The 9,802-nt window shown below is 50.2% G+C and overlaps 1 protein-coding gene across 1 annotated transcript; it reads right to left on the reverse strand.

The window, feature by feature from the left end:
* Positions 1-17: 17 nt before the first annotated feature.
* LOC102743554 (gamma-aminobutyric acid type B receptor subunit 1-like) lies at positions 18-9,781 on the reverse strand (the record flags this gene model as incomplete). Its single annotated transcript, XM_081811309.1, has 8 exons — positions 9,643-9,781; positions 8,591-9,388; positions 7,953-8,018; positions 7,340-7,531; positions 3,340-3,582; positions 2,703-2,766; positions 1,346-1,423; positions 18-105 (listed from the first exon to the last, which is right to left on the reverse strand). Coding segments are annotated over exons 4-8 (554 nt in total), but the record flags the coding sequence as incomplete, so codon positions are not given.
* Between the last annotated feature and the right edge of the window lie 21 nt (positions 9,782-9,802).

Below are 9,802 nucleotides of genomic sequence, written 5' to 3' on the forward strand. Positions count from 1 at the left end.
CCCCTCCTGCAGAGCACTGGAGGGGGGTCTGGTCAGCTCGAGGGCCCCTTCTGCAGGGCACTGGAGGGGGGGTCTGGTCAGCTGGGGGGCTCCTCCTGCAGGGCACTGGGAGATGGGGGGGAGGGGACAAGGAAATGAAGATGAGGCAGAGAAAGGAGCAAGGGACAGCTGTCTCTAGCCCTGAGGACATGGGGCCCTCGCTGCCGTGAACCCTGAATCGGGGTTGCTACAGTGGAGTGCTCCCTACAGCTCGGGGTCTCGGAAGCAGTCAGAAGTGAGAGGAGGGAATGCAGCTAGAGGCTAAGATGTATCTCCAAAGCTGCAATCTGTTTCTGTTAATGTTTGTTCTGTGTTTTCTGTCTTTTTGGCAGCAAAGGAAATAGGAGGGAAAGAAGGAAAAGACTGAGAGGTAAAGTTCATAAGGTCTCTCAGAATTCAAATCAAAAGCTGCAAAACACAGTTGTAGGCTCATAAAGCTAAAGAGTTCAAAGTATCCAGTCTGGTCTCCTAACCTCAGGAAAAACACCCGATCTGTGATTTTTAACCCCAGCAGGATAATATTCCCAGAGGTGTTTTCTAGTTATTATTAAGAGGAAGCTCAAATTTGTCAACGAGTTCACAGCGGGAAAAAAAAAAAACTAATTTCAATTTGCTTAGCTTTAAAAAGAAAAGTGTAATTTAGGCCATGCAGCATTTATAGCAGTAGAGAATACTGTCCTAAATTCAAATTATAAAAAACATGTCAGAACTCCAGCAGTGCTGGGAGCTAGGAGCTTCCAGTTGGGTAGGGTAGCAGGCAGCTGCCTCCATCCTTAACATGCCAAGCCTTTATTTATCCGCAGGTCCTTCCTTTTGTCCACCTTGAGTATCTTTCAGATTTCCAGTTGTTTAGCCCACCAAGCGCACAAGGAATAATTGCTCACTTTGTCTCTTTAAAAAGCACATTTGAGTGGAAGACAATCATATGAGGTTTTGCAACCTCTCCTATAATTTAAGCAACCAGTTTCCTGAGAGAGATGACGAGGCGACTCCAGGCTCCAAGTAGCTAGTTCAGATATATCAAGGTACCAGAACATCTGGGAAACCCAAACGGGGTTTCCATGGCTACCCCCTGTGCACCCGCACTTCTGATCCTATTACCTGAGCAGTGCATTATTTTTGCTAGTGCACTGCTCCCTCTACAAATACACAGCTCCCCTACCCATGTCTTCACCCAGACCCTGGCCCATCTCCCTGGCACACTTCAGGCTGATGGCACCTGCCACCGCACCCTCGTTCACATGCACAATGCTTCCCCTTGGTTGCTCAGAGGCACTGAAGGAAAATACAGACAGGACCTGCTTACCAATCCACTTGTCCGTCTTGGACCAGGAGAGATCATCCTTGGTGCTGTCATAGTAGCCGATCTTCTTATAGCTGCCCCCTGGGTGGGAGACAAGAGGGTGAAGAGCCCGGCCCCAGCACTAGCTTCCCACTCCCCTGAAGTCGCTCTCCCTGCCTGTGCCTGAGCCCCTGGGGGTCCCTGGGAGCACCTCACGGCTCTCTCGAGTCTGCAACCTGACTGAAAGGCAATGGAAGGTGGATGCCAGGGCAGCGTAAGGACAAGTACGGGGAGCATCTTGTGTGTTTGAGGCCTCCTTGGAGGGCTCCACAGACACATCCCTCAGCCTCACGCCTCTCCCGGCCGTTGTCTGGCACTTTGATTCTGGCTTCTGAAGCTTCAGCGTTTCTGCTGATTCTCCCTCTCATGACAGACAGAATCACAGGATCTAGTTTCCCAGTGGCTTTCATTTTAATTTTAGAAATTTCTCTTCTGTTGGCTTGGGTTTTAATTCCTTGGAAAGTTGCATCTGCCTCTTAGAGCCACGAGGGGGGAATTCAGCCATTCCTAAGAATTCCCGCTCCAGAACTATTCCCTCAGAAGCCAACCCACAGCCCTCTCTCTGGTCTGGGCTACAAGGAACATCTGCGGACGGGGTGGGGCAGGGGCTGGGAGAAGGAGACTTTGCACGTTCGAGGAGGCTGAGAGCGGTGTGTGGACAGTCCAACTCGCAGAAGCTCGGCAAGTACGTGTGCATGCTGATGTATAAGGAAATACAATCTAGAAAAGCCAGACTACACGTGAGACACAAAAATCGGGAATGATAGCTTATATAGCAAGGAAATGCAAAATAGCAGGTTTGCTAGATTCGGCTTGCCTGGAGTCCACAGGGGTGCACCTGACAAGGCATTAGCCCCTCAAAGCCAGGCCACCAAAAGCAAATTTTTGAAATCACAAGGGAAGCCACTGGAGAAAGACTGTGTCTGCCCCTCCCAGCTCTGGGCATCCCACCCTCTCTGAGCTTTTTACTATTCTTACTTTTTTTTTTTTTTTTTTTTAAAGATTTTATTTATTTATTTGAGAGAGAATGAGAGAGAGCACATGAGAGGGGGGAGGGTCAGAGGGAGAAGCAGACTCCCCGCCGAGCAGGGAGCCCGATGCGGGACTCGATCCAGGGACTCCAGGATCATGACCTGAGCCGAAGGCAGTCGCTCAACCAACTGAGCCACCCAGGCGCCCTTTACTATTCTTACTATGTAAACACGGGATGAACCAGTTCAGAGAAGGGCAGGAGGCGGGGAGGCACCCTCCCCAAGTCCCTCCCCGGGTGGTGACCCAGCCCAGTCCCTGCCCGGCCGCCCGGCCCCGCGCCCGAGCTCACCCTGCAGCTGCTCGATGAGCGTCCAGGCCATCCGGGCGCCACTGGCATCAAACACCACGTGACCCTGAGTGCGGGAACAGGCAGGGGCCGGCCAAGGTGATAAAAGCAGGAGCCAAAAGAGAGCGTCAGGCACTCTCCGGATCCTTATGTGTTTGATGTAATTGAGCCTCTGAATGAATTCTATTTATGGCATTTGCCTGCATATAGGACATACCCCAGATGCCCATACCCTAGATTTTAGAAACATTCTTCTTTGGAAAAGCTTCACCCATGGGATTTGAGTGGGAAACAACCCCAGCTAGAGCCCCAAGAGACCTGGCCTCTGGCTGTGACCTGGGCACGTCACCAAATCCCTCTGGACTCTAATTTCCCCACTTTGAGAGCAATAGGAGATGATCTTTCAGACTATCTCCTCTTTTAAAATCCTATGATTTGCATCTGACTCATCAATATCTGGAGATACATGAGGGAGAGGTTGAAAGGAATGGAATACAGCATTTTCCCTTCTGGTCTCTCACGGGTTTTCTGGTTTGGGGGTCTGAGACCGATTACTGCAGGTTAATGGGTGCGTGCAGGAAGGAGGGCGCGCTCTGTCTCAGGGGAGGACAGGGGAGCGTGAGGAGGTGCTGTCACTCACAGAGACACCCTCGAAGGACGAGGAGTTCATTGCCCGGTAGATTTGGTCCGTGATGGTCTGGTTGTTATAGTTGAAGTCTTCCAGGCGCACCCCCGAACGGCCACCCCCTCCGGACGTCTTGTTCAGGGCCAGCGCCAAGGCCCAGATGGCATCGTAGGCCAGCGGTGCCTCCTGGAAACCACCTGTCTCCTCGGGGTGTCTCTTGAGTCTCTTGGTCAGTTTCTCCACAAACTCCTGGGATGTCTGTGGAGGGAAGGATGGGGGGAAAGGGCTGGCATGGGTGGGTGTGTGGGGCACGGCTTCTGATTCCAGCTGCAACACTTGTAATCAAATGGATGGTTCGTGTTCCTGTTGTCAGAGGGAGCAGACGGACATGCGGAATCTGGAATGACGGCCGTGTGCCTGTCTTGGAAGCTGCCGGACTGGACCTGGGGTGAGCGGGGTCCAGTGGCCCCGGGTGAACAGACACGAGCTCAGAACTGGAACCAAAGATCTAAGGAATGGACACTCTGCATGACGAGTAGCTGAAGAGAGTAGACATGGAGCTACAAGGCGATGTTCTCGCAGGCTCAGACTCTCTCAGTGGGCTGGACCTGGGACCTCACAGCTCCTCCGATTCTCAAACAGCCTGGAGGGGCCCCCCGGAGCCTTCCTCGCTGGGCTCCTCAACCAGTGGGCTACCTCCCTGAGCATCCTCACGTGCTCTCAGCTACAGCCCCCCGGAGGGTTTTCGGGAGACTGGCCCCAGAGACACCCTTCCTGTGTTTGAAAGCCAGTATTCAGCCCCTACCCACAGCCCTCCCCACCCCCAATCTTTGTTCTCCAACATATATAAAATGCTGGGTATAAAGTGTTACTCTTTGTAAATTTCCCTGTCTCTCAACCTCATCTTGTCACTGACACTCAGATCTGCAGTCCAGCTCAGCATTTCATGTCCTGTATCTCCAACTGCTCTGAGGTATTTGTAGCTATATGATCGATGATCCAAAATTAAAAATATCTAAGACGAAGCTCCACTTTTCCTGGCACTTCCCAGTACGTGAGACTGAAGCCTTGGAATCACCAAGTCCTCTTAATTCTCTGTTGAAATGTTTCATTAAGATCATCAGTGCCTACACAGAATAGTGTTAATAATAATAGCTAGCATTTATATTTCCTGACAATGTTCCAGGCATTTTTCCATTTTTCTGAGGTATGTGTATATGTATAATATATATATTATATATATATAGAATCAGGCACAGAAAAGTTTAACTTGCCGGAAGTGATACTGCATGGCAGGGCTGGGATTCAAGCCCAGGCAGCCTGGCATCAAAGCCCATACTCTTCCTAACCACCTCGCATTGCTTCTGCATGCTGACATGCCTCTCTCCAAGAGCACCTGCTCGGCAGCCAGCTGCAAGGCTGAGACTTCCTGAGTAATCCTTCACAAGTCTATCCAATCTTCAGTTCACAGTACACACTAGATCAGAAAAACATCCAGATGGAAAGGGATTCATCTGCCCTGCATGGTGCTCTCCCCACCCAGATCTTCAACTCTCTGCAGGTTCCAGGTCACTCGACCAACATGCTTACCCAAAAAATCATTCCGCCTTGGGCCAACAAAGATACCTTTGCAAATTTTCAGGTGGAAACGTTACTAAGCAGCTCAAGGAAAAGTGAACAAGAGCAAAAATTCCACAACCCATAGAAATTAGTAAAGTAATCAAGGGCAACTTTATGACCCTAATTTTCTATCAGCCCTGCTGGCTGTCTCTATGTGAGGGACATGACACCGATGCCCGACTGTGACCTAAACCATGTATCCTGAGGCAGCTTCTGATTTTGTATTGTACTGAGATCTGATGGGACCTCTATCCCAATTTGTGAGAACTGGAATAGAATCTTACCCCCAGGTAAGGCCACCTCCCAGCTGCCCCTCTAGCCCAGAGCTGTCAGTGTCCCCAAAACCACTCCAACCCACTGGCCCATTCCTGGCTCTTTTCTAAACCAGGGTTTCTCGATCTCTGCTCTACTGACATTTGGATCAGGAGAATGCTTTGCTGTGGGGGACTGACCTGTGCATTACAGGATGTTTAGAAGCATGCCTGGCTTACCCCTTAGATGAGAGCTGTGACAACCAAAATTGTCACCAGATATTGCTCCAGCCAATAGTCCTCAAAACCAGTAGCATCAACATCCCTAGGGAAACTCGTTGGAAAGGCCCACCCTAGACCTACCGAATCAGGACTTCCGAGGGAAGAGCCCCATAATCTGTGTCCTAACTAACCCTCCAGGATAGTGTAGACAGCTCTGCTTCTCTTCTAGATCTCCATGGCTCTGGGTCCCCAGGTCCAACCCTTGCTTCTGATCTACTTCTCCTGGTCTTGCTTGATTCATGTACGACCCATTCCCTGGTCAGCTGTTAAGGCTGCTTCTACCCTCTGGAAAATCCTGGCTTTTCCACCTGGCAATTTCAGCTACCAAGCAGGCCTGCAGTCTCTAGAAGCCCTATGACCTCAAAGGCAGGCACCACCTTTCTCTAGAGACCAAGAGCCAGAAAGACGACCCTCCAGCGCATTCTGCTTCAAAGCCCAGATGTCACTTCATACCCCTAACCAAGGCCCTGCTCCCCACCAGGGGCTCCTCTAGTCCCCTGCTATGGGGTAGAAGCCACAATGGGCAGGTCCCGGGCTCAGGGTGCCAATAAACGTCTTGGCTTTGGGTCCAGCTCCTCTACTTCCCCAGGTCTAAGGATGACTCACTTCTCAGGTGCTCTACAGGGAAGTGATCCTCCAGAATCTTCCCATTGTATGTTTCAACCAAGATACCTTAAACATGAAGTCCCTTGGAATTTCCTAGGACAGTGTCCAGAGTCCGTGTGACACAATCCACGGTTAGGACAGACTGCCTGAATCTTCTTCCTCCCTGGCTCAAAATCCGCCATCAGCCATACAGTATCTGCCAATAAAGCCACAGACTCTTTAATCGGATTTCACAGTTTTCCACAGAGGGTGACAGGGCAGAGTGCTTTGGAGTTAGACTCAAATAAGGGTCAATTCTGGCTTCACCACTCAGCAGTTACCGGGCCTGGGCCAAGTCCCTCAACCTCTCTGAGTCAGTTTCCTGGTCTGGAGAATGGAAATGAAAAACCTTCATCAGAGCTTGGCTGGGAGGATCACAGAAACCATGTCCCTAAATTCCTGGTTTACTGCACAAAAGTAATTATGACTACACCTTTGTTTTAATGAGATATTTGGGGTTTTACAACCATTAACTTGCCCCTAGCGTGCTTCCCAAAATAGGTCTTCCAGACCTGGGCTACCCCTGGTGATTATAAGCAGACATGGAGGTTGCCTCACAAGCTCGCTCAAGATTCCTATATTCCTCCAGATAGAACCCTGAGCAAGACGGAGCCTCGGCCTCACACCCCACTCACTCGTGCCCCTTGCCTGCAGGGCTGCCCCAGCCTTCCCAGATCAGAGGACATGTCTTCCAGCCCCAGGCCTGTCACCAATCAGCTCTCTGGAATGAACGGATTTCAAAAGTCCCTTTTACATCTAAAATTCTAAAAGAGGATCATTTAAAAAACATCAGGAGCCAAGCTAATTGAGTATCAGTCAGGAGTGAATATTACGCAACTCCAAAGGGCTCTGAAGTCACTAAGAAAATAAAACGTATTTCTGCTCAGGAACAGCACAGTGTCAAGGTGTGCTTGCGTATACAGCATCTACATTATCATTAACGCCTCTCCCTCATTTGACTTCTTGCCAACCAGTCCTCGTTGCCATGGTAACAGCCCTTCATCTCAACAGGGGCCTCGTGAACATACCACTCCCATCTCTCTCTCTGGTTCCTGCTCAAGGAAGTCAGCGCAGAGGTGGAAGCCACAGGACACACGGTGCAAACAAGCCCCACGTGCCCTCCTGTGCCTGCAGATGCCATCCCGCTCCCCTCCCCCGCAAGGCACCCTCCGCTCTCTCCACCTGCCCAGGGGCTGGCCCTTGGTCCCCACGCTCACCATGTTGGAGATGCTGCGGGTGTTGGCAGGGTTCAGCATGACAATCTCGGTGGTGATGTGGCCTTCCACGGCCTCAGTCATCTCATCCACTGTGCAGTTGATGGATGGGTCATAGGTCTTGAACCAGTTGTCAGCATACCACCCAATGAGGAACCAGACATACTTCTTCCCGAAGAGCCGCTCCTTATACACCTGAAGGCAGAGAAGGAGCAGGGCGGGGACTTTGTTTCTTTTTCTGTCTCATTTCCCTTGACACTATCCAGCCTCTTGGGAATCAGAGAAGAGCAGAAAATTGAAAAGAGGAATCTACAAGTCTTGGAGGGAGTAGGAGAGGCTCAACTCCTCCTCCTCCTAAGTTCCTCCCCAGCAAGTCAGGAAAGATGGGGTTCAAGGGTTCCTGTAGAAACACAAGGGGGTAGGAAAATGAGATCTGGAGAAAGAGCTGAGTGCGAAAAGCCAAGAGATGGAGTCAGAGCCAAGAGACAGGGACGTCCTATTAATCATCACCTCAGATCATCTGCTATCAACCTGAGCAGACATGCAGAGAGACCCCATCAGACACCCAAGGTACAGAGCCCACCCAGGCCCCTCCCGCTTCGGATTCCAACTCTACCTCACAAAACACTTTCCGGGCTTCAGTCTCATAGAAAAGTCCCACGATGATTCGGGCATCCTGGCGCTACAGACGGAGAGAAACAGAGCTCCTGAGGGAGCCCTGGAAACACCCAAGCACTTCCACACCTTGGATTCCCTGCCCTGGAGAGCTCAGTGTAGGTTTTGCTCACAGGGTGGTGGATAAATGCCAACTGGACGATGAGAATAAACGTCCCCAGGAGATGCTACTCTCTCCCAGCATCAAATTCTGTGATGTAATAGAGCTGTTAGCGAATGTTAATCATATTGCAGTGTATCAATGTATCAAATCAACACTAAGCTTACACAACATTATTCATCAATTGTATGCAATATATAACTGCATATAATATATAATGTGTATGATACATTATATAATATATAATTGCATATTGTAGATATGTATATATAAAAATTTATCAAATCAACTCTTTGCACACCTTAAGCTTATACAATGTTATATGCTAATTATATCTGGATACAAAAAACAAGACAAAAAACAAAAGAAAAGAAAAAAAAACCCACCTGCCCCTGCCTGGTTCTCCTCTCCGACCTCCCACTTTGTTCCCCCAACCTGGTCCCTCCGCAGGCTGAGCCCCCCACTCCCGAGCAGCACACCTTAAGGTTTTTGACTGGCACGGCTGGATCTGAGAAGAAACTCTGGCGGAAAGTAATCTCAATTCCAGCCTCCTTCACTCGCTCCTCTAGGTCGTCCAGAGTCTTGGGTGGGCATGAGAAACAAATGGAGAAAACGTGGGGTGTACAATGGGGTCAAAACCAGACATGGTACCTGGGGACTGCACACTCAGAGCAGGAGGAACAGCAGTTCTGAACCCTCCTTCAACTGAGTCTGTCCCCGGAGTGGGGAGAGCTCGAAGGAAAGCATCTGCCGTCTCAGAATGTAAACTCTACATACGAAGGTGCTCGAGAGCCCCTCCTGCGGATCTGTGTCCTGGGAAGCCACCCCACTCACCCCACTCCCACCAGACAGCAAAAGTGGGGGAAAGGAGAGCAGAGGATGTGGGGAAAATGAGTCAGGGTCTGGTGTGCACAGGACGGTCTCAAGCTCAAGAGGCAAGTGCACAGACAGAGGGATCAGAGAAGAGTGCCCTGAATCCCTGAGAGAGAGTGGGGGGAGGATTAAAGGGCCACAGAACATAAGGGTGGGTGGGGGATCCAAAGACTAGAATAAAAGAGAGGGGTTGACTATCTTTTCCAGTTCAGAGCCCTGCATTTCCTCTCTGCACTTCACCTGTCCTGTCTCTCTCTCTCTCTCATTCCCTCCTTCTCTGTTCCTTCTCCATTCCCACTGTTCCTACTCACACACACACATCACCCCCTGCATGTCTCTGGAATTTGCTGCCTTTCTGCGTTCCTATCTCATATTCCCTCTCTTATCTCAACTTCGGAGTGAACCTACTTTGTTTTTTTTGTTGTTGTTGTTTTTGTTTTTGTTTTTTTTAAGATTTTATTTATTTATTTGAGAGAGAGAGAGAATGAGAGAGAGTACATGAGAGGGGGGAGGGTCAGAGGGAGAAGCAGACTCCCTGCCGAGCAGGGAGCCCGATGCGGGACTCGATGCGGGACTCGATCCAGGGACTCCAGGATCAGGACCTGAGCCGAAGGCAGTTGCTTAACCAACTGAGCCACCCAGGCGCCCCGGAGTGAACCTACTTTAATAGAAGTGGGTCATTTGGGGTCTGTCTGGGAAAGAGAGCATCAAAGGGAAAAATTGTCCTAAAACCAAAAACTTGGACAGGATCCTGAAAACCCAACTCTGTTTATTCCTCTGGCTACAGAAAGAACATGCACTTAACCCACTCAGAACGT

This window comes from Leptonychotes weddellii, unplaced genomic scaffold (assembly GCF_054177405.1).
Source record: "Leptonychotes weddellii isolate Sample4059 unplaced genomic scaffold, ASM5417740v2 HiC_scaffold_6944, whole genome shotgun sequence".
Classification (NCBI taxonomy): domain Eukaryota; kingdom Metazoa; phylum Chordata; class Mammalia; order Carnivora; family Phocidae; genus Leptonychotes; species Leptonychotes weddellii.